This window comes from Opisthocomus hoazin, chromosome Z (genome assembly GCF_030867145.1).
Source record: "Opisthocomus hoazin isolate bOpiHoa1 chromosome Z, bOpiHoa1.hap1, whole genome shotgun sequence".
Classification (NCBI taxonomy): Eukaryota; Metazoa; Chordata; class Aves; order Opisthocomiformes; family Opisthocomidae; genus Opisthocomus; species Opisthocomus hoazin.
Window position 1 is genome coordinate 15564645 of NC_134454.1, and position 25619 is coordinate 15590263.

The 25619-nt window shown below is 42.1% G+C and overlaps 1 protein-coding gene across 4 annotated transcripts in view; it reads right to left on the reverse strand.

The window, feature by feature from the left end:
* Positions 1 to 2638: 2638 nt before the first annotated feature.
* The window catches only part of MCC (MCC regulator of Wnt signaling pathway), a 230373-nt gene continuing 207392 nt past the window's right edge, over positions 2639 to 25619 (reverse strand). For 2 of the 4 annotated variants that reach the window (XM_075411846.1, XM_075411847.1), the window contains exons 14-17: positions 19481 to 19687; positions 18404 to 18501; positions 7181 to 7303; positions 2641 to 6177 (exon numbers count right to left, since the gene is read on the reverse strand). In XM_075411846.1, the coding sequence (XP_075267961.1) occupies positions 5997 to 6177; positions 7181 to 7303; positions 18404 to 18501; positions 19481 to 19687 (609 nt within the window). In that variant the 3' untranslated portion in view covers positions 2641 to 5996. Of the gene's footprint in view, positions 6178 to 7180; positions 7304 to 18403; positions 18502 to 19480; positions 19688 to 25619 lie in introns of all 4 variants that reach the window. The other 2 variants (XM_075411845.1, XM_075411844.1) reach the window with 2 other exon arrangements.

The window sequence follows — 25619 nt, forward strand, 5'->3', positions numbered from 1 at the left end:
TTGATAGCAGCACTGAAGTCATTATGGTGTGAAGAGCAAGAGTCTACATGAAGAATCCAAGCTCTACTGTCCTGTGGTGCAAGACAGCACTGCTGCTCCATGGGTGACTGGGTGTCCAGTTGTTGGGTCGGTGAACTGTTTAATCCTCAGCAAAGTGTTTTTCATAAATCCTGAGCAACAGAGTTTTTTTCAAGCAGTAAAGTCACGTGCCTTCATCTTTTAAATTAGGAGGTTATATTCTAAATGTTTTAGGGAGCTGAAAATTATTGAGAACTGGTAGAATAGCCTATCTTGTTGATTTAAAATCAGTTTATTTACAGAAATGAAGTCTTGCTCTGTAAATGTTAAATAATCTGGTGCTTATACATGAGTTCATAAGTTCAGCTTGTTTTTGTTATTACAATACTTCAGCTTTTGAAGCAACCAAAATTATTTAAGTTATGGTAAATTTCTGTAAACCAACTGAAGGTGCTTTTACAGTAAATTAGGCTCGGAAATGTCTCTTGCATAACAGGTTTTTTGTTCGTATGCATTTATAGCAATAGTGTAGTTCAAGAATGAAAGTAGACTAATTGCTAGTATTTGCACTGTTGTTAATCCTGTACATAAGCACTGATGGATGCAGTAGGACTTGTGCTGTGTGTACACTTCACTGTTTCAAGTAGATTGTGAACTTAAAAGGAAGACAACAAATGTAGCAATTACATTGGCCGTATTCAAGATCGTACAAGAGGAAGTATTCTGGAGTAGTAGTAGTGCATTAAAATTAAATGCTGGGGTTTTAACTTGTCTTTTCATTGAAAATGTTAGGTTAAGCTAGACTGAACTTATTGTATAGATTCAGCTTTACAGAAACCCTTATCTTTAAATTGTTCTCAGCTCTGGGATACTTCTGGAAGGAAGTAAAAGTGTCTTCGCTTCCTCCTTCAATACTTGCAGGAAAAAAAAGAATGCTTGCTTTTGAGTAATTATCAGAATTTCACAGGGTACAGAATGTCTAAATTTGAATAGGTCCACTACGAAATTTACTGAAAGCAATGTTGAGTATTTTGTCATTGTTAAGCATTTATATTGTTGATCAGAAGAACTAGCTTCTAGTTTCCATTATGCGTTACAGTTCAGTGCCTTTAAGCAAATGATTACAGCTCATGGAGCATTAATCATTCTAAAACAAGGCATTTATAGCTTTTTAAGAATATTGATCCTGCAAAATCAGTTCTCTACAACACACTTCTGAGTGTAACAAAAACTTACTTAGCAAATTTTTTTTTAAGCATGTTTGAACAAAATTACTAAACTAGAGAGACGAACCATATGTATCTTACTGGTTGGGTACCTATTTTTGTTATGCTGTAAAAGTATGCAAAACTGCATGATTAAGAGCTTGCAGCAAATACTTCTCAAGCCTATACATAAAAGAGGATCCTTAAGTAACTTTACTATGTCTGCATGGCACTGCAGTTATGTGGAAGCTGTAATTCAGCCCTGAGGATAGTTTAGCTGGGTTTGCAAGGCACTTTAACATTAAAAAGCAAAATAGACTCCACAGAAGAAGGTGGGCTTTTGTTCATTAATTTTGGCATAATGCTAGATTGCTGCCCATGTTCCAGGTCCCAGGCTGACTCAGGTATTGCTGCCCAAAGATAACACTTTTCTGTGCAGCATTGCATGCCTTGTAGAAAATAGGGAGCCAGTGTTTGTATGGCTCATGCATGAAGGGTTATGTCTTCCTCCTGTTTAAAGCTCAAGAACTTGATCTGTTTTCCTTGCTGATATGTAAGTGGCATATCAGTGCTAATTAAGTAGAAAGTACATACAGCTAATGGGGTTCAAACCTTGTGAAGTTACAGATTTTATTGAATTTCCATTATGTTATCTTGGAAGAAAGTTTGCGTTAGCTCTTCAGTTTTAGTAAATAAAATCTGTAACTACCTGTAACATCTGTTGTATCAATGATTGTGATTTTATTTGTTACTCACTGATTCAGAAACTGAAGCACACCATTTAAAAGGCTATGACTAAGTGGACATTTTCTTCTATACTGTAATTTTGCTCTGTAAAATTAAATGACTTTATGTATAAACTTACTGAAGTACTGAAGTATGAATGTAAGCATTGCCGATCAGTGTGAAATGTAAAGCCTGTGCTGCTGGCACAGGTTATTCTTTCACTGTAGAATGTTTAAATGTTGCCTTAAGCCAATCAGCAGCACTGATCATATATAGTACCACGAAAAGAAGTATTATTTTTTTAAAGTCAATTGTAAAGGTGGATGATGGGCCCATCAAATACAATGGAAAGCAAAAAAAAAAAATTTTTTACAGTTGTTAGAGTTACTGGAGAAATGAAGTATGTGAACTGCAGTGAGTGCTTATAAAGTATTAATGAAATAGCAATTTTTTGGGGGGTGGAGGTGGTCTATATAACTTGTTATTAAAAGAAGTCGATGTATGGAAGCAGTTTCATACGTCCCCTTCCATTTCAATGAAGTGTTTATTGAAATTGTAGAGGGTTTGTGGCAAGCACTAATGCTCTTGAGCTCAGCTAAAACCTATCTTGGAGAAGTTGTCTGTGGTACCTTTAAGCAGACTCGTTCAACAATAAGATGACAAGGTATGGTAAAGTAACCCCCAAGGCAAAGAAACAGCATTAGAAATTTATTCAGAATATAAGAACATTTGTAAAATAAGTATTATAAATGTCTCTGTATAAATAAATGCAGTTTTTACAATTCTATATCAAATAAACACAAAATAGCTATTTTACAGCAGCTAGGAAACTAAAAAGCAGCAACACATTTAGAACTAATTCAGTAAGGTGAGAAGTTTCTAAAATTACAATGTATGGTACAGTATTAAAGGAGGAGAAAATCCTAATAAAACCAGTAGAACAATACTGACATTAATGCAAACTTAGTCACGTGTGCTTTGCAATAGCTAACAGTACATTCAAGCTGGTGAAGATTTATACATTTAATTAGAAAAGAATTACTTTTTTTCTGAAGACACTCAGAAGTACAAAGTTTCATGCACTCTGGTGACGTAGAAAATCAAAAGAAAACCCTAAGATTAATTAATGAGTGAACAACTTAGGTTCTTTTGGCAAGAACCACCTATTTTTCTTGCTTTGCAAATGTATTAATTCTGCAACAAGTGTTCAGTGAGTTGGGTTGCTGTAACTCAAGGTGATTTGCACACTTGTCTGCTGGATGCTATACTGGTATTTCAAACAGTTGTGTAAAAGGAGTTCGGTTTTTGGTGTTTATTCTCAGGGTTAGTGCCATTTTAACAGGTGCACTGGAACTGCAGCTAATCGTTAATATTAAACAGTGTTCACAATAACAGTAAACCTTTAACCACTTCCCTATTGGCCTTTTCCAGTCTGCCAACAAATGAAGCAGTAGCTGCTTGCTCAGGCAAAACAACGGGTGGCCTGGCCAACTGCAGCTACTGCTGAGGGGCTGTGACACCAGTCTTGCTTTTTCATCTGTGAGCCCTATGGAAGAAAGGGGCAGTGGCTTACACTTACTGATTATTTATAATTTATTCTGAAACACTTTTAGAACAACAGTTGGCAAGGAACCCTATGCCGTAAATGCGTAAACCACCGTTCAGTTTGTGCAGAATCAGCAAAGTGTTAGGCCTGAAAAAGGCCCTAAGGGACACTGCAGCTTTTTATGCCTTAAAACCCCGGTGCATTTTATGCTTTCTTAACTTGTATCTGTCCTTTAGAAACAGGTTTCCATTCAAATGCTTTAAGCGTCATTGTATTATGTTTAACAGCTGCTCTAGCTACCAAGAACTAGAAAAAAATGAGCCTAAGAGGAGATCCAGCAAAGCAGTGGTTTCTAGTCACTTTAAGTGAAAGGTATTTCACACGGACAGTTTGAAATGACCTCAAGTTACATGGGTATTTTAGATGCACGAAGACAAAACTGTAACTGCGTTTTTGCCACAGTACACAGTGGATAATTTTCTTTGTGTTTCTCCAGAAACAAGTATGATCAGCTACCACTGAAGCTTATAGCAAAACTCCACATTCTTTTTCATGACAAGCTTGTTGGCCAAGGAAGGAAAACACCGTAGTTAGATACTTAGAAAAACCATAAAGACAGGAAGAATCATTGTGCTTGCTCCCTCAACAGGCTGCTTTGCAAAAATTTGCATTGTATTTGTATTGCAAATTAAGAAGTGCAATTATCTTGAGAAAGGGGACTGATCAAAACCAGTCCCAGGACATCACCACCTACAATTTAATTTTGAAATCAGCATTGTTTTAACTTTCTATTGCAATCAGTTATGTATGGTATTGGCCTTGTAGCTGATGTATCAGACTGTAGAGAACTAGGAATCACTACCCTAAGAGAAGAAGAAAAGAGCAGCTACAGTAATAAGAGATGTCATGAACACAAACTGCTACAGTTTCAGATGTAACCAAGACCAATTAACAATAATGCCATATTCTGAACACAGATTCCTACAACTATTTTGGCTGTCTGGCCTCACCCCAGAGTAGACAAAAATGGTTCATGTCCCCTAAAAATATTTCTGTGGTACTAGAAATTGGAGGAATAAATGAGAGAAGTTACAATTCTAAATTCACTAATAAAACCTGAGGTGCAACTCAACATATGAAGCAAAAACAATAGATACCTCCTGAAATAAGATTCACTCAAAAACAGAGCCTGAAAAATATGAAGTAGAGGTGTAACACGGTAACAGGCTAATGAAGTTAATGGACTCTAGTTTGGTATGTTAAAAAAAACATGGAAGCTGTATTACATAGTCAAAAAGAAGCGGATTCTGAATGAAACGGGTGCTACGGTAAGCTCCTGTGTTTTTCTCCCTAGAGAAATCAACCTGATCTCCATGCTTTGCTTAATGTTCATTACCATCATAGGTCAGCATTTTCAACTCAGTTGGTTTAATAACATAGTAACGTGATGTGACTTAAACAAAAGAGAATGCTAGCAGTAACAAAAACTAACTTAAGAAGCTGTATGAAGACTTCACCATTCACATTCTGTTTGTGGCTCTATATCCATACTCCTACATATTTACAGTTTTGTGGCTATGTATTCAATATTAAACAGGTACAATTGTAATAAGTACCTTTTTTTGGTCAAAACAAGTGTAAAAAGAAGACATTCTACCTCTTGATCACAGGAAACTGTAATAAGCACTACACATGACAAAAATGGCCCAGCTGTTTAAAGAAAACCTTGGCTTTAATGTATTAACAAGAAAAAACCAGCTGTTCACAAAATAACTGCAAACACCATGCAATGTAAATACCAGGAGATCCCGTACAATTTCTTACCCAACCTTGGCACAGACTGTCTGTCTGGCATGATGAAACTCACAGCCTTTAGTCCTCTTACAAACTGGAAGAAGGACACCATTATCAGTTTTCAGAGATGCAGCTAGAGTTTCTAGGTTTTTTCCCCCAAATCAACAGGAGTTTTCCTACCTGATCTGCACCATGAGCACCAGTACTGCAAGTACGGTGCAAAAAAGCAAGCCAGCCTATCATCTCCCCACTCTGCAGCTGCCTGTTTAGTTGATTTAACCACAGCAGCAAGTCTTGAGGGTACAATATAGAGCTGTATGCTGAGGGAGCTCAAGGATCAGGAAAACTCTCAAAATTATCTCCAAACTGCCCAAATTAAAACTTCGTAACACAAATTATTTTGCTGTGTGGCACTGTTACCCATGGGACATACTTAAAATGGAAGAGAAGCTGTATGACTACAGACATAATGACACAGACAACGTACATAATTATAGCATGATAATTCAGGCACTGCCATTTTACATTATGAAACAGTACTTAAGGTTAACACTTACATTATCCCCATGACACCTCTCTGGGATCCCAGAGAAGGTGCTTAAGTGTGTCAGCATTGACAGTCAGAGCATTTAGTATTTGAAGCTACCTGAAAGCCTCCAAAAGAAAGAAATTTGTAATGGCACTAAGCATCTTTGAAAGAGATGCATTTAAAGTGAAGTTTCATTGGTGTGTGGCCTAGAGTTCTCTTCTTCTAGTAAAGCTATTCTTTGTTTGAGCATCCTCACTTGTGTTTCGTGTCTCTCCACCATGGCCATCATTTGCGATTCCAGTTTCTTCAGCTTATTTTGATGCTTTTTCTTTGCTTTTTCATAAGCTGCTACCAAGTTGCTGTTAGAAACACAAGGCGATACAAGGTCACTCAAAAAAGGTTTGTTCCTAGCAAGGGCTACAAAAATCCACCCAAAAACCCCACCTTCACAGAACTCCAAAGTTTGGGTGCTGTTTGTCTTAAAATTTACTAGTGCTTTAAAATGCATTAGATCTAAACCCAGATCAATAGCTAATCTCTCAATTTTTGGGGGACAAGTACACACCTTTACCAGTAACCTTGTTACTGAAAGCATTTTTAAACACGGTTCAGAGAGCCATCTAGAGGTTGCTGATGATGACCTTGCAGAGCACCGTTTGTGAGTCAGGATATAACATTAAACACGTAACATTGCATGGCCAGAATCTGCTTACAAAATCCAGCACTGATTTTGCATTTTTCCACTAAAAAACAAAATAACAGTTCTATTCACAAGATGGCACCTTGTGCTAATTTGTCAGCTGCTCAGTATATTCTGTGCCTCCACCTGACTTGGCAGGAAAGCTTGGGATGGGCACTGGTCCTCCCCGCAAGGGCTTTCAAGTATAATTTATTTATGAAAACTACATTGTGAGTGATAGACTCCTTGCAGGAATGGCAGTTACAGTCTTTCCAAACACAGCGCCAGTAAAATCTACTGAGTGAGCAATAAAATTTCAGTGTCATTATCAAAGCCAGCTTATTAATAAAGAGGCTAGAGTCAAAGACAATGGAGCAATTTTAAACAAAATAACAGACTCATAAATCTGACTAAATGGAGTTTTTTGTTTGTTTAATAATAATGCATTTACTAGCAACTCAGAGTAACCTATTTCCCCCACTCTCTTCTCAGCTGTGTAGTTTTCACTGTCCTACATGGGAGGTTCAGACCTCCCCCATCTCTAACTATAACCTTGAACAGTCAACTCGTGTGAACGCAAGGATGCAGAAACTGCTCATTAAGGTAGAGGGAGGATTACAGTGCGTTACCAGAACATGGCAAAAAAAGTAAATGGTGCGTCCATCTGCTAGTAAATCCTTTACCTGTTTGCCCTTTTGAGGTCATTAACAAATTCTGCAGACTGCTGATGTCTGATTTCACTGCTCTTTGTGAGTCTCTCCAAAGCACTCACCAACTCCTGCACTCTAGCTTTCAGTTTCTTCTCCCTGGATCAGGTGAAAAGGAGGGAGAAAATTATTTTCAAAACAGAAACAACACTTCAGTTTTCAAGTGCATGAATGGTTGTCGTGTGCTGGGTTGACAGGCTGAAAATGTTTTCCTTACTACTACCTGGATAATACAGGAGGTAGTTCTTACATTAAACTTTTCCAAAGGTTGATTTTTATAACATTCATCATTTTAGTATACAGGATCAGAGATGCAGCAGACAAAAGAGAAAACAAACTGCTCTGGTGGATCATCGTCTTATACATATTGTATGTAGTGTTCACACTAAGAAATAATCACAAATATACATAGATAAAAATTTAAGAATACCTGGCACATGCCACCTACTGTGTTTGAATGAGATCGCAAAGAAAACTACCAAGGGAAGTTAAACACCATGGTAATCATATAGGAATTTTAATTTAAAATAGCATACCAGGATTGCTATTAAAGATAATTTACTAAACAAATTTATTTTTACTTAGAAATTACTATAGAGTCACAGAATCGTAGAATGCTTTGGGTTGGAGGGCACCTTTAGAGGTCATCCAGCCCAACCACCCTGCAGTGAGCAGGGACATCTTCGACCAGACCAGGTTGCTCAGAGCCCTGTCCAGCCTGGCCTTGAATGTTTCTAGGGATGGATGGGGCATCCGCCATATCTCTGGGCAACCTGTGCCAGTGTTTCACCACCCTCAGAGCAATTCCACTGATTTCTGTTACTACCTCGAATTTACCTTAGCAACTGGTACTACAGTCTGTATTACAGTAGATCACGAACATTTTTTAGGAAGCAAGTCCCGTCCATGTGGTAGTGGGAAACAGAAGAAGTTAAGAACAAAGTACAGACAGAAAAGGGCAAGCACAAGAAATACAGAAGAAGAGAGAGCACAGGCATTTTCCCCTATGAGGCACTCTTTCTGTCAAATAAGCCACAGTAGTCAGGTTTAAAATGCCAATATAGTTACTGATATTTACTTACCAATTATGAACCAAAAACTAATTACATGAAGTGTGCCCAAGTGGAAGTCAGGCACCTTACAATATTTTTACGTTATAAATACCTCTATGAGGGAAAGAAAAAGCGAACAAGGCAGAAGTTCTGGGGAGGACTCAGCGTTACATCTTGGGGTTTAAGCTGGCTTTGTAAAGCGTGTCCCATCAGAGGTGAGCGCGTGGCACGAGGCAGGGGTTCCTCCAGGGAGCTCCCCGCTGCAGAGCTGGTGGGCGCCTGCAGCCCGCTCCCATACAGACGTGGGACTGTCCCGTCCCTCGCACAAGGGTGCTGGTGTGGAGACCCAGGAGCCGTTCTCTGCGACCCGTCCTCATAGCACAGGCAGCCCAGAGAGAAAAACATTAGATTTAAAAGTAAAATAAAAGGGGATACAAATGACGTGGAGCTGGGCTAAACTGGGACAAAGTCAGATTTTGCAGCATCAAACCTGACACTCGGGAACTTTGCATGCGTGGAGACGCTTGTCCGCCCCTTGCTGCCTAGAGCTGCTTCGCAGTGATCCGCCTTTCCCTCCCGTTTTTGTTGCAGTGCCGCTAAGTGACCAGACCAGATTTCGCCTGGGCGTAAGCCCACGGGAACGAGCACCCCGAAGCCTGCGCAGGCCCCCCGGGTTCTGCCGAGCCCCCCCGGGCGCTGCCCCTGCCCATCCATCGCACAGTCCAGAGGCTGGCCCACTGACGGCAGCGAGCGGCCGCTGGACGCGGGCACTGCACACCCAACAGAAGGGCTTTCACCAGGTCCGACGGGGAAATATTCCAAGCCAGCAGTCTCTCCCAGCGCACTGTGGGCCCCGGCTTACTGGCCAAATTAAAAACCACATAACAGCGGCCTTGTTGATGAGGAATCATCAGTATTCTTTATGCGTCCTCCCACTGAAGGAACACACTCTCAGTTTTCAAATTATACAATCTTTTTCCCCAGTGGTTAAAAGCTCACTGCCACCCACCTCAAATATAAATTTTATTTTTTATAGCCTAAATGAGCAGTCAGACAGACTCAGCACAGTCTGCAGTCAAAATCTGTCTTCTGCAAAGAAAATTGGAACAAAAATCCCAGTTTTCACTCGCAATAGAAGACCAGACTTGGCAGAGGCCAGACCTGTTATCTCACGCGTGTGTGGCACTACTGATACGACAGCACAGCGCGGGGTAAATTTGGTGTTTGTCTGCTCCAAGGGACGCTGCAGCCCGCGGCTGTGGGGAAGGCTCGGCAGCACCGGGCCCAGCACTGCGACCCAGTGTGAACAGAAGGTCCAGCGAAATAACCATTTGCAGTATTTGGACAGGGGGAGAGAAGAAAACTAAAAATCACATGAGGCTGATTTAACATTACGTGGAAGAAAAGGTGTAGTTGTGAAGACACTGCGCACAGTCCCATGGGAAAGAACCCTGTGGAGCTACAGTTTACTGCAGCTGGAGTCCTTCACACACTTGCTGTAACAAAAGCTGCGTGGAAAAGAAACACAGTGGGAAGACTTGGAGGAACTTGTCATGCACGTTAAAGTTTGGCTGTCATGGTGACTGTTACCTGATAAAACTATTACATCACTTTTCGTCTGCTTTTGCACTCACATCTTTCAACCGAACTCGGCTAAATGGCAAGAGGCGTTTCTCTGCATTTGGCCTATAACATCCTTGTCTTGCTGCTTGCCAAAGATACAGAGCCAGCAGGGTGGTAAGCACCCTGAGCCTCCACAAGCTAGTTATTCAGATGCTAGTTCTGAACCATCTAGCTAAATAGGTGACAGTGGGTAATCCTTTAAATCTATTATAGATGCCTCAAATTTACATTTACACCAGTAAAACACATGTATTCTCTGAGCCGACAAGATCCAGACAGTTCTTTTGGCTTTTCTCAGTGTCTTGAAGTCAGTGAAAACAGCACTATCCAGTGCCTACTCCCACTTTAATCTCAGGGAAAGCAATGGGCGGTTTGAATGCATGTGCTGAAATGTCCCAAAACCTTACGAAAACAACACATAGGGATCTACTTTTACACTTACTGTTCCTGATTTAAAACATGCCTATCTAAATATCTTTACATCAAGAGGCATTTCATAGAAAAGTAACGCCTGAGTAGACAGACATAGCAGCAACAGCAAAGGCACGGTAAACACCTTGTTTTATTCTGGGAATTAAAGATGCATATACACTTGGTCAATGACTATTACATGCGAAAAACATGCAAAGTTTTCCCTGGAATGCTGCACCTTCTATTTTAGTAGCAGATGAGAGACCTCAGAGCTGTACCTTACTGGCTGGCCAGTGAATGCTCTATCCCTTTGTAAAAATCCTGTGCCTCTAACTATTCCTACTTCTCTCCATTTCTGTCACTAATTACCTCAGTTTGTACAGAAAGAATTGTCCTTATCTGTGTCTCTCCAAAACTGATTGCTTAGCTGGGCAGTGAGCGCGAGTGATAATGAATCCTGAGGTGCCATCTGTATTCCATTAATGCGTTCCAGGGTTAGCTGTCTTTACTGGATTTCTAGCACCACTTCCCTTTCCTGGTTGCAATTATAAATCATCAGGATATGAGGAATCAGCCACTATAGGCTTAATAAGAATATTTTAAAACAATAGTCCTAGTCATATGCATCATTTTTCCAGGATAAGAATGTGTCAAAGCTGCAAACCAGGGACGGAACTGCATTTGATGCAACAACCATACGAACACCCTCCCGACAGGGATCGGCGTATGGCTGCGGCACGGCCTTCTGCTGCCAGACACTCTTCCAGAGTCTGAGAAGCAAACTTGCACAGGAGCTTCCACATCAAACTCACACTGCTGTCATGCCCAGGGCTGTAATACCGACCCGTATGGCTCCTGAGAAAGCATTCATGTGTGTATTTTGATGGGAAGACGGAAGGAGAAGCAAGTATTTTTAGGAAAACGCTGTTTCTGCGACTCCCCGAGTCACGAGTCAATGGGACCGCAGAAGCCAGCACAGCTTCTGCTCCCAACAGTTCCTCTTCCAACCGGCTACAGCCGCCGGAGCTGCGGCACGCACAGCCACCACACCTTGTGTGCAGAGAGCATCAGCACGTATTCCCAGAAGAGGGAACAAGCTTCTGGTCTGAGGGCATGGCTCCCGTCCATCACAACAGCTCTCTGCCGCGGGGCACTCCAGCAGTCAGCTGGGGGGATCCCCGACTGCTCCCTTTCCAAGGAAAAGCTCAGAACAAGTGTATTCGGAGGCCCACAGCCCACTCCAACATCTGCTAAAACCACTGTTTTCAGTGAAATGCCTAATATGCTGGTAACAACGACTTTTGTTTTGTATTCTCACAGTCAACGCAGCCAGTGGGCAGTTGCTAAGCGGTTTTCAAGGGCTTTTTGTTTCAGACTTATGGGATGGTCTGAATAGGAAGGCAAGTGGGCAGGGCCCAAGGTTTTCCCCCACTGCAGAGAGCGGGGAATTCTGCCAGGGCCGTAAAGGAAGCTATACAACATCAGGCACATTTCTGCAGTTCCTGTCAGTTCGGCCTCCGCACAATGACACCGTGTTTGCCCAGAATCATGTCAGCAAGGTCTTGCTCACCTTGTATTTTCCCTCCTGTCTGGGCTTTTCGAGACGTGTTTATGTTTCATATGCCAGAAGTCTTCCCAAGTGGATTTTCCTGCCATTGCTCATTTCATCAAGAATTCCCCAGTGCTGCAAACATGAAGATGCTCCTCCCTGCAATGCAGAAGGCTGATCTTTCTACCCCTGGTTTGGAGTGCACCCAGTTAACTCCCCCTCTTGAGAAAGCACAAGCTATCACCCCTCTGCCCTGGGGCCAAGAGCACCCACAGCTCTTGCCAAATCTGGGGAGTAACAAGCTCTCACCAAATCAGGAGGTGAGAAAGTTTCCCACAGCTGGGCAGAGAAGTCAGGGACCTTCGGGGCCTGATGATCCTATACCTTGCAATCCCTGCCAGGGAGCACTGCCTGCTACAAGCAGACCCCTTCAAGTTCTGACTCCCATGTCGGAGCGGCACCGTTAGCTTCGCATCCGTGAAGCCCCACCACAGCAGCGGGGCAGCCAGCCCAGAGGGACAGAGGCCCAAAGTTTCCTGGGCATAGGTGCCCACGCAGGCTGGCCAGCCCCCAGGCATGTGGGGTTTGGGAGGGGAGGGAGGAGAAGCACCTCCTGCATGGCCCCTAACATTCTGCATGGTCCCTGCTTTGAGGGGGGGGGGCACACACCTTCCACCCCACGCCTCGCTCCTAGACTCTTTCCTAATATCCTCCTGGCATGTTCCCTCACTCCCCTCTCTGCCTTGGCCGAGTCCAGATGAACAGGGTGACCCACGATTGTTTATCTAGGCATTCAGCTCCTCTCAGGAGATAACAGCTGGACATTTAAAAGGAATGCAGATAAATTATCTTTTCATCGGCAGTTTATACTAATGCCTTACATCAGGCCTGCACGCAGAATCCCCAAGCCAATCTGAATGCGTGCCTGCCTCACTGGTCTGGGTTGGCCTGCTAAGGAAAAGAATCTCATATATTGGAGAACTAAACAACACTACATGAGTGCCAAAATCACCCTCTTCAAACGTCAGGTCTTCCTGTCTCACCCTGCTGGGCATCAGTGGGCTTGAGAACACCCGTGCCGCCTGCTACCCATGCACAGGCAGCCTTTCCTGACCACAGAAAAGGAGGAGAGTGCTTTAAAAAATGATTTGCTGTAAGATGCTGTACTGCTTTTATTTTGCTGATCGTCACATGCTTATGGCAGATCTCAAAAACCAGACGGTACCACAGGCATGTACTACCCCACCGGCAGCGGGGAGACAGGCCAGGTGTGGTCCTGGAAACAACGGACCAGCAGCAAAAAGGGAGAACTGGCCTGGATGGAGGCAGCAGCACGCCTGCCACATCACTGCTCAAACCTCCCACTCAGCCTTGCCAGCCCGGCCGGGAAGCTCTCCAGACCTGGAGCTATTTGGAGCAGCCCATGATGCTTACATCCAAGTGCACGGCAGCTCAGCAGTTCAGATAACCATGCAGCAGGAAGGAGAACTACTTATTCCATGTCAAAAATAAAGTGAAAAATGACAGTTATCTGTGATACACATAGAAAAAATAGCTACCCGAGGCACTTCTGAGGAATCTGTCCCTTGTACCACCGTGAGTCATTTCTCTTCTTCTGAAAAGGTTTCTCTCAGTGGGGCTCTCCGGGGGGGGATTTCCAGAGACACGCCATGCCTCCTGAACCCCTCAGGCACCCAAGGGAAACCACAGCAGGAGACTGCACAGTCAGCAAAAAAGACACAGAGATCCCAGAAACTTGCAATGTCTGTAATCCATGCCAGTCTCTGGCTTTCAAATGTCTCAGAGCTGTGTATCTCCCTATTTACTGGATAATGAGACAACAGAAATAAGCAAATGTAACTGACAAAAAGCAGCCGAGGACATGCTGCAAAAACTCAGCTGTAGCTCCTGAACACCAACCCCCACCTCCCTCCCCCCACTTTTATCCACTGTATGTTCATCCTGTACTGTGGCCAAACAGAAAGAGGATTTTGCTGATTCAATTCTTAAGGGCAATTTTAAATCTGAATCATTACAATATGTGTTTTAGGCATTCCTCTGTTCATTTCCAAGACTTAGCCTTACTGCTGGTCAAGACAGGCCTCAATTTCAGAGATGCTTCCACCTACTCCTGGATCCTTCTATCATGAAAATAAGGGTGGCCCTTGAAAACACGTCAAGCTAAGATGTCATCACGTGAAGTCAGCTGAAGTTTCAAATAAAGGAAGGTGGCTTGATTAATCTCTGGCTGACACTGTGTCAGGAAATAGTCACTGCCATGCCTTGGCTCAGCTTTCTGTTGAAACGGTTGCTCTCTCAAAATCAGAAGTTTGGCACAACACAGGGTTGTGGTCTTTGGACAGGCATAGGGATCTAAGACTGCGAAGAACGTTCCTGTGTCTCAACAGACACATGGAACCTATTGCAACAGGATGAATTTTCTATGTCCTACTAGAAATACCTGCAGTTTCCAGGACCACAGCTCTGTACGAAATGTAGTTTTTCTTAAGAGACAAAGAACTGTTTGCCAGTCCTACTGATTACCACTCTTCTCCCTTTCCATGGCACTCCCCAATTAGTAGCATCACTTACTCAGTTATCTCTCAGTTCAAAAGTCATCAAACATGGTAAATATATAGCTTCTTTGCTGTGTTTCCAGATGCAAAGTCACCCTTTTGTGAGCGAGATACTGAAACACATCTAGACTGACACAATTCCTGCAACCCTGCACAGCCATCGGAGATCACAATTTTGTGCCAACTGATGACCCAGCTGAGGTCTGAACAGTCAGTCTAGTGACAAAGTGTTTTGTCTGCCATGGTCCTTACCTAGTATTGTCAGATCCTTCCTGCCCAAATATTTTACTGCTTATAAAGGATTGTCTAAATACATGCACAAATTACAGCCCTATGCAGATGGAAAAGCTATATCAGCAACTGGAGATACAAGCAGAGACTGCTGGAGGACCTCAACAATCAAAGCATTTCTATTAAGGCCTGGGGAGAGGGAGAAGGTTCAGTCTTGCCAGCTTGGCCATTTTTCACAGGATGAAAGAACTTGGCAGAAAAAAAGAAAAGATTAGTTGTATCACCATTATTATCACCCTGCTAAAGCAAGAGCATTTCCTGTCTGGAATTCTTCTTTCTGCCTCCTTCCTGCCATGTCTAATGCCTTTATAACCTTGTATGTGCCTACCAAGTTATAAACTCATACCACTCATCCACAGCGCTCCCTTCCCCTGCTGCAGCAGAGCAGAACACACTAACAAGGAAGATGTCATTTTAAGGTGCCCTTCAGAGACTGTGTAATGTGCCTCATTTTGAGGTATTTCAATCAGATCCTCTCTCATAAAAGTGGCCTCTGGCACGATCATCGAGGTGTCAGTGCCAGGCCACGAGGCTGCTGGGAATACATTTTTGCCCTCCCAAGAATAAAGTATTTCCTTCCAACAAGCTTATTATGGATGTGTCAAACTCAAGAAAAAAATCGAGGCTTCATGTCCATTGAAACATTCCATCACTCCATCAAGAAAGGAGAGAGGGGAAAACAAAATTCCTAAAGACTCTGCCATAAAGCGTTTATGTTTGGCTGGAACAGGATGTGTCTCTAAATTAGTAGCCTTAGCCTGCAATACCAGAAATTTGATAACCTAGATGTAACTTTTACAACATGGAAATTTCAGATAATTTACATTTCTCCTAGTTAGCGTAGTGGTCATGGAAAGGAAAGCAATTTCTGTGGAAAGCCTGTAAGATGGGTTTTAATGCTAAACACTGCTATGGGAAACCTCTGAGTCCTGCTAGAACAAATAGGTTATGAAACAATAAATGAAGGCTCCTGCCTTGAATTTCTGCTGATGGGCACTACCAATGACAGCTCGGGGAGTTTCACAACATGCTGCTGGATTCCAGATTTACGAGAAAATCCACATCTGCAGAGAGAAGATAGGCTGCCTCTGTGGATGAGACCGTTCCGCTGCAGAGCCATTTGCAGACTGTGAACAAATAAATGCTGCCAAACCACACCAAAATCCAAACCGCAGATGTCTCCTGCTGTTTTATGTGGGTTTCACCCTATTCAGCTGAGAAGAACCTGACAGTTCCACAGCACGAGGAGGACAGAATGGGAAAGCAGCAGAGGGGGGAGCTGTTGAGGCTCTTGTCTCTGCCAAGGCAGGATGGGGAGGAGGCAGCAAGCAGGGCTGCTGACTGGTATCACATTCGCTGACAAACAGACAGGCTGAACAGCAAACGGATTTTTGCCCCTACCCTTGGAGCTGCTGTCCCCTGCACCAGTGTGTCTACTGCCTGGTGTAACAACAGATAAGTCCAATTGCTGGATGTGTGCACTAATTGCAGCCAGCACTGAAACACTCCTGAACATCGGCATTTGAATATTGTCTCTAGACCACAGATGCAGTGTGTAATACTCACTTCTTTCACATCTCCCTCCTGCCCCGCAGCAAGCACAGACACCAGGCAAAGTGCTTTTTATTTCGAATGTTGGTCATACTTCCCTGGTGGGCGAGGAGGGTGCTATGGGGAGCCACCAGGATTTCTCCAGATTCACACACAGCGCCAGCACTTGTTTTCCCAGAGCAGCGGGAAGAGCATTGAGGGACTGGCACATGCGAAGTGCCAAGAGTTAAATCCACTTTGTCCCTAAAGACATTACATTCACTTCGGAGCATTCCGCACTGCCGTAGCACTTGCAGAGAGGAAAATGCATTTTGATTATTTTTGAAACTCCTTTGTGGCTCTACGATGGTGTAAATTTCACTGTGATATCTGAGGCTCCGTTTTGTCCAGGATGGCAGTTAGGAACTGCTGGTATTTTTTAGCATAGCTGTGGCTAAACAGGTTGCAGCAAGCTCCCTCCGTGTGCTAGACAGACATCCTACTGACTTTCAGAGAGAAGACTTGAGGATAAGGAGAACCGAGCATTCAGCCTGATTTGGCTGGCACACTGATTAGGGACAAAAACACCCTGTCCACACAGCCTGCGGGAACTGTGCTTTAGCCCCACTGGCAGCAGCAATCACATTTAGTACAGTCATATTTCCATTACACAGAGAGTCTTCACTCCAAAATTTATGTACAGTTTAATCCGATTATTTTTCTTCCCCATTCCTGCCTGACAAACTGTACTTACTAGGCCCCTGGCTGGAAATCCATGCTAATCAACTTAAGGCCTAGTAGATAAAGCAAAGTTTTTTTCTCTGTGTTGTTAGCAAACCACATTTCATGACTATATGCCAGCGTCCGCTAACTAAGGTCACTGGCATCTTCTCGAAACCCGGGAGCAAATAACAAGAACAGGAAGCAGCCGGAGCCTGAGTGAAGGCAGAAAATGCCAGTGGAGCTGCTCACACCGGGGCTGGAGCGTGGGGGTATGAGGAAGGCCAATGGCTCTATGCAATGTTTTTGCAAATGACTTTGTTGATGGGTTTTATCTGCCCACACACAAATGACAGTTTTGATTATTTTAACCACAGATTTTTTTTTCCTGCATCAAGCAAACTAAATACTCAGCAACTGCCAGACGGTTAAGCAAATGGTATGAGATGTATTGATTCTGCAGTGGTAACGATCTTACATTTTTACATAATGCCTTTCAGGCTTAAGTGTCCCTAGGTACACTACAAGTTGCACCTATGAAAAAAGCACTTCAGGAATGAAACACCACAGCTGCCTGAGAGGATGTTCCACCATTAAAGTGGGTGCAAACACCAGAAAAGCAAAATACACTCTTCCCAGCCAAAATTCTTAGTAGCATTTTGGACGGGTTCTAAATACAATAAGCAGATTAGATATTACACAGTCGTGTCTTAGAAAAGGTAGAACAAGTACTGAAACATCTATTGAAACAGCGAATATCTTTGTCATGAAGTTTACCACATTGCTGGTGCAGCAAAAAATTGCTGCACAAACAAATACCTAGTTAATGTATAACTGTACTGAAAGCTTTGGCTTAAAACCTGGCTGCTGATAAAAGGAGTTTGTCAAGACATCAATTTTCTCTCTCGTTTGAAAGCTAATACTTCACACAACAATGTCACTCGTAATTGAACTGTGGCTTTACTTACGTACTCAGGAGGCAAACGCAGCACCTGAGTCATCAAAATCACTGCAGTTCCCACTCCTGTAGCTCCAACCCAAGTTCTAATCTGCGACCAAGCTTCTTAACCAAAGATCACACTTCAAATCCTGTCTTCACTAAAGGTTTTCTGCATGCCCTCAAGCAAGTCACATCACTGTTCTGTGCCTCATATTCTTGCCTGAATATGGACATTCCTGATATTTTGAGGGTTTCTTAGGGAGACAGTTAATCTGAATTATAGAGAACCTCAAGGAGAATGGAGCTGAGCACCATGTGAGGACTTTCATCAGCTGAAGAACAACAGCAAAGGAGCAGGGAAGGTTAGAACTTCGATCCTTTTCTTTCTCACAGGAAAAATCTGTGCTCACTCTTAAAATCACTTGAGGGTAAGAGCGACGGCTCACAACCAAACCTCTCCCAGGACCTGCAGAACAAGTCACATCTCTGTGGAGGGAAGATGCTTACCGCCTGAGCGCGTTGGTCAGTTCAGCAGTCAGTTCACTCTCGTTGTAGGGTCTCAGCTCAGCCAGTGTTAACGGTGTTGCGGTGCCATCACTGCATTCCTGAGAAACGAGGAAAGGCCATCGAATTTGAAGTTACTTACCGTCTTAATGGGAAAACTTTGGAAACCTCTTAGTTCACAGCTACTTTTAAAATGGAGGTGAAATAAACATCACAATGCCCTAACAACATGGCAGTGTCTCAACACACCAAGAAGTGCACTGAAGGATTAACACTTCACAAATCCTTCTAAATGTTTCCTAAACCACCACAGCTCACTCATTTGCAGAATTCTGCTACAGTGTGCATAACTGCTGGTGCCTTATATTACTTTTGACACCATACCTGAAACAAAGAAGCACTGGATCAAACAATTCGGAAGATGCTTTGCCAGAAAACAGGTAAGAAAGACACAGTTACACACTAGCTCTGGATTTTGTTTTTAAACATATTACTGATTTTGTCTGGGGACACAGCACTACAATAACGGGATTTAAGACTTTCTAGGGTTCACTGTTTCTTCATGCAAATTATTAATGTCAATGCAGAAATGGGTTTACTTAGCATTACACTGAGGAAGGAACAGTCTTCATTCTTAAATCATTACAAACTGTCTGACTTGGAAAAAGAGACTGCCATTACAATGCTGTAACTGCTTCACAAAAATGATCTCTATTTTTTCATATTTTGTGTTTGGAGCAGGGGGAGGATGGCATTTTGATTAAACTCTCTTCCACTGTTACCAGTGAGTGGCAACAGGCAAGACACAACGCGTTCAGCCACAGTATGTTTGGCAAGAATGGCTTTGTTGTACTCCTCCCCAAAACGACAACCTTATTTTAGCCCAGGCTTAACAGCAATTCTGCAAAGTCCTCATAAGTCGCAGCATGGAAAGAACCGCCTAACAACTGAAGCAGAGAGAAAAGACGTACATATAAACAAAAGAGAGCAATGATTAACATGCTGAAGACTGCTATAGGAAGGGGAGGGGTACAATAAATAGCGTTTATGCTGATTTTGGAAATTTGTTTGACTCCTGACCTTGCCCAGTTTGTCTTTGCTTCCGCTGCTGGTTGAGCTGAGAGACCTCATCCTCTGCTCTTTTTGCTCTTCCACTTCAGACTTCAAGTGCTCAATATGGACGAGGTAGGCCTGCTCCTGGGCCTCTCGAGTGCTCAGTTTCAATTCCAATGCCTTCTTCTCCTTCTCCAGCAGGTAAAGCTGTGCCTTGAGCTCTGCCATCTCCTCCTGTTGAAGAAACATTATCAGCATGCTGCTTCATGGGACTACATACCTAAAGGAAGATGAGGTTAAACAAGTTTTTCATCCACTCCTGTTACTGGAGTGTTCTTTCCATGGAGAACACTATCAGCATCCAGAAGGCTTTTTATAATCACATAGTGTATTTGTCAAAAGACCAGTAATTGTTGAGACTAAGTGAGTATGACAAGCTATGCCATCCCTAGTCAGACTCAGAAATAAGCTCGCAGGCAACAGAGCAGCTAATGTGGTGCTGAAACTAGAGTATCAGGGATCTGAGAGGGTTGCCACATGTGCTGAAATTTCTTTGGTTCTACCTTGCCCTTGAGAGACCATCGCCCTAAAACCAGGAGTATCTGACTGTCTTGTCAAACAGCTCCCTAAATGCCAGATTTGTTTCTTATTGATGCATAAGATTTAGAGCTGGATTTACTCATTACAGTGGAATAGGTTTGAAGGGCTAGGACAGAAAACAGCGATCCCATACGCCTGCCTCCTAATACCAGCCTCTGTGGTAGAACGAGTTAGTCAAAAAGGGCAAGTGGTATGGCACCAATGGAAGTCGATTTTTAATTTCGCTCCTCCAGATGGTCAGAATCCCAGCTACACACAATGGGAGGTTGACAAAATTGCACTCACTTGTATTGCATAAATATGATCCACAGAAGGTAGACACTGGTACTTAGAAAGAAGCTCAATTCTGAAAGCTAGTTCTTGTGTGTAATTCTTCTGCCACTCTGACATTTATGACAGGGCTGTCAAATACTGTAACACAACTGCTATCTGGGGACAGATCTCTGCTTTAAGATCTGCTCTGACAGTGGCTGGGCAGAAGCATGTGAAGAAGGCATAAGTGCAGTGACCCTTCTTTCAGCATTTGTTCCCAGCCTCCCATGAAAACCAGCTGCTGGGTGTCCTGAACCAGAAGGTTCTTTGTGTTTCACAACACTTCAGAAAGTTTCTTCCATGAAATGTCTAGTTATTTTCTGAACCAAGGAAAACACAACATCTACAAAACATTTAAAGAGATAGTCCTAAAACGTAATTTACATTACGTGTCAAAAAACACCATCAAATAAAAAAAGACTATCAAACGAAAAAAAAAAAAAAAGCCAGCCCAGAATCATGTTCTTACTGTTGAGCTTGCCATGCCCTAGGTCACCTCATGGTGAATACTGAGTTCATGCAGCCATTGTCTGTATTACAGTCCAGTTCTAGACTTGTTCACTGTGTAAACATCTCTGAAAGATAGAAGTTTCTTGTTGTTTCGCTAGCCTAGGAACAAATCACTATTTTAAATTTTTCTTTTAAACAAAAAACCATGATCTAGTCACAAAAATATCAGAGGTATCTTACCTTACCCTTAAAAAACAGTGCTGTTTGTATTATATCCATTATTAACAAAGTTTATACAAATAGAAATCTTGGCACACATTTAGACTAATTGCTTCTGTAGAAAAGAATCTACATTCCTACCAAGAATTTGCTGTTTGGATCAAGTGTAAGCAGTGCACGCAGATGTAGCACAGTTACAAGCAGCATATAGTAATCACAGGTAATCATTGGCTTATTCAGAATCACCAACCACGCAAAAATAAAATCCATATCCTAAAACCCCTCAGGCTTAGAAAGGTTTCTGTGAGCTTTAAAATAATTCATTTATTTATCTACATGTTTGTGAACTGAAGGTTAGAAGCACAATCAGCTTCATTCAATGCGGTTTACGGAAATTTATTTGTTAAGCAAACTTACCATTAATTTCCTTTGTCAACAGTAAAAATGTAAATAATACTGATAAATAATGATGGGGAAATTTAGTTATAGGAGTTGAACTGGATTGTCTGGTATACTAAAGCGTATGCATTTAGCTTCTTAAGCCTCTAGTGCTAAAGCCATTAATCTACTTAGCCTGCTTAGTGAAGGCTGAGAAGTAATTTGAGCAGAATATTTTGTCACTTATGTGAACAGAAGATACTCTTGAAAGAGGGCTATCTGTGTGGGAGGGTCATGACAAGATCTTCCCAGGCTGGAAGCTGAACCTAGGCAAATTCAGCCTAGAAATAAGAGACATTTATTTCCCAAAAGAAAAAGGTGAATTTAATCACAGCAACAATGAATCCTATGGAACCGGATTTCTCCCATCATTGAAAAGTTTTGACTTAAAGACTAGATGTTTGTTTGCACTACATATCCTAGCTCAAAATAAATTTGAGGATCAATGGTTAAGTCCTTTGTCTATGAAGACAGTAAGCTTAGATCATCATATATGAATTCACAAGTTTGCATCCTGTCCCAGAAGACGTATCACGGATCCCAAAAGCACTCCCCATGCGTTAGTTTTCTTGTGTAAAGACAATGTGGCTTTGAAGTAGAGAAGCAAAGACAAAGCAGGGGAAAAGTGGAAGAACTGTCAGCCAGTGTCTTATTGGCTCTCAAAAAAAGAACAGGAAGGAGTTGAAAGGTTGAAGTTAAAACTACAGTTGAGGATTCTGGTATGGACACGTACAATCTGTGAGGCAGGGTGGCAACAGTAATGTTTCATGCAGGAAAAGTTAAGTAGCTCAGGTTTACTCAGAGTTAATTAGTCTTCACATACGAAGTCATTTTTTCCATGAAAATTTGTTTTCTAAAGGTAGCGTCTAAATCTCACTTCAATGACAACATAACCTTTGTATATTTGCTATCCTCTTTTTTCCTAATTATGGGATGCTGCTGAAACATTCAGCAGTTCAACATATTTGCTTCTTCAGAGCGTGGGCCTAAAGCACAAGCTGCATTTACAAAATGAAACCCTGAAGGAGAAGGTAGCAACTGTTCACTCTTCCAGTTGGTTGCAGAAGATTTATACAACCCATGCAAATTCACAAGCTTCAAGCACCAAATCTAGCAGTTGGACTAATTGGCTGAATATTGAGGAATATTTTGTAATTGCAGTAACACTGTAATTCTTAACTTGGGTGAAAACCTGAATGAAAATTAAACAGTCCTCATTCAATATAATCAGAAACACCGCAGCATCCTCAAATTAAAATTTGTGTTGGATGTGGTCACACCAGAAGAATAAAATAGCAAGGACTCTCACATGGCAAAAAGTTTTAAAAGCCATGAAAAGGGACTCCAGGAGGATCACAGCACACAAGGTGGAATATACGAGCCTTCAGAAGTAAAACCAATCTCAGAGCAGATAAATGTCATGCTGTAGTTAAAAGCATTTTACTATATACATCTATAAGAGCACGAAATGCTGTAACGAAGGTGGACAACAGGATTCTTAACGTTTTCCACAAAGAGAGTGTAGTCTCAAAGCACATTATGAGCAATATTATCACCATCTGTACACAAAAGAGGAAAAATTATCAGTGTAGAAAGCTGAGACTTCTTATCTAGATTAAGTCCTTTGAAATGCAGAAAGGCTGTAAACCAAGAATTATTTACACCCATCAGAAGTAATCTCCTTGCTAACTGGGGCATGACAACAACTGACCTCAAAGCAAGACCACTGAATGATGACAAACTGCAGCCAAGAATATACTTGGAAACCTGGTTAATTATTGCTTGAAGCAAAGAACTGGATTTCACAGAAGTACTAGTGGACCACTGTGTCTTACACTCTGGGTCAGTAAAAAAAATAAACAGGGCAACAGAGGAACTATCCCCAAACCATCTTTTTACGGATCATTTTCATCAATAATGAAGAACTAATGGTGTAAAGGCATTTTTAGAACATTATCAGCATAACACAGGACGCAAGGAGCAATATGACTGACGTGGTGATCAGTTTTTACTTGGAGTCATAAATGAAAGGTGCCAAAAGACGCAGCAGAGATTCCAACACAGACACAAGTTTCAGGAAGACGCAGCAGGCTGTAAGACCCAGCAATGCAGGAAATCCTTGAGTAGCTCAATCAAGCTGTATCATCCTTGCTAAGCATGTGGAAAAGAGGGAGCAAATTAAGAGCTGCTACATGATGAAGTTGTTTGCAGCACAGATGAGTCCATATGCTTCGAGTTAAATAAAAAACTGTAAGGAAATTTAAATTCTCAGAAGACAGCAAATGCATACGCTATTCTGTATGAGGCACAAGTTCCAAATAATAGATACAAAAAATGCACTCAGAAAGCCAAGACATCCATGAGTCCTGCCCTTAGGTGCAGCTATGTTACGGCTTGCTGAACATTTGAGCAAGGTGTAATGCAGACCTGAGCAACAACCACAGATGCTAACAAGGTAGTACATTCCCTTGGGACCAAAGCACGCAGAGTGTAGCTGTCCCTTTTGTAATGCTTTGTGAATAGAAGAAAGGCAGGGGGGTTCTATTTCTGTAGCAGAAGAACACTTACCAAGAAGTTCATGCCAAGCTTTGACAAACTTGAGTTTTCACCATATCCCTTTCAGAAACCTAGGGATTTCCTGCAGTTGTGAATTCCAGCAAAGCACAACAAATTATAAAGAAGAACAGTACTGTCAGTTTCCCTGCACCAGAAAGGACTGAAGGTGACTTCAGCCACCAGTGTAAAATGTGTGTCTGTTCCAATATGCGCTGCACACAAACCAACCAAGAAGACAGATTTCTTCTTCTTCTAGGGACAATTCCTGCAGTGAAAACCCAGTGTGCTAGGTCCAGCCATAAGTTATGAGTGGACAACATATGTCAAAAACAAGTCAGATGATAGATCAGTGAACAAAAGGACTACCAGCACTCAAAACTGACAGAAATTAAGACATGTAACTGTTGGTATTCCTTCCAGGTTAGGGAATGCAAGGGCACTAATCACAAGAGATAGCTCTGCAGTTTGCCAGTACCAACCAACTTAAAAATAGAGGTAAGAATTGTGTACAAGACATTTTAGGGACAATCTGGAGGCAAAAGAGGAGAAGGAAGCGTGATATCTGAAATATACATCTAATTATCTACAAATGGCTTCCAGTACATCTTGCATCTTTAATTATGGGGAATACATTGCTGTTGGCCACAATATATTCAAATAACTCAAGTAATTTGAAATCTTCTAACGGTAGCAGGCAATCTTTTTTCTGAACTGCAACTAATGAATGCATTATTGCAAACAGTATTTGTTATCATGGAAAGGCAGCACTGCTAAGAACATAATTATCATTACTAAGCTACCAGTTAACCAGGAATAGAACATGCGAACAAAAATCTACAGCTTTAGAAGCTTGCAGAACTGTTAGGATTTGCTGTCCCACATGATACCATCACCTGACATACCTGCCGTTAGTTGACTGAAATAGGACTTGCTAACATGCGGAAATTAAACTTATCTAAGCTGAACCAAAACCAGACAATTTCTAAATGCAGAGATGCGCTTGTATTGCCTTTAATGCGTTCTGATGCTTTAGTTCACCTCCCTCAAAGTCAACACAGAAGACAGATTTAAAATGATATAAGCTCTATTCCTGGTCAATAAAGCTCAGTTTTTCTAGATCACGTCTTTAGAACTGCCAGTCACAACACACCACACTCTTTGCTCGGGTTCTGAACTGAGCTACAGATTGCAACACAGTGCCTAGAACAGCTCTGGACTTGTGACCGACTGCTGGAGAGCATTAGGGACGATAGCTTCTGACAGACCATTCTTCCTCCCATGGTAATATTAAAGGAGGTGAATTTGTTCTGCTTCAGTTCACAAATATTCAAGATGCACATTTGCAAGCTTGTAAGTAAAGTACTGAACAGTCTCTTGGGAAGTGCTGTATCATGCTTTTGGTCACCCTCAAGCAACTCAGCTGCCGTATCTCTTAGAGAGAGCATCTGGTTTGTCAAGGAGAGCATTCCAAGTTTAGAGCCATGGATGAAGTCGTTGCCTAATTCAAAACACACATAGCTCGTCACTGTTAATGCACTGCCTTCTGTCACTTTCTGACTACCGCATTTTCAGCCCTGATTATTTGTTTCAA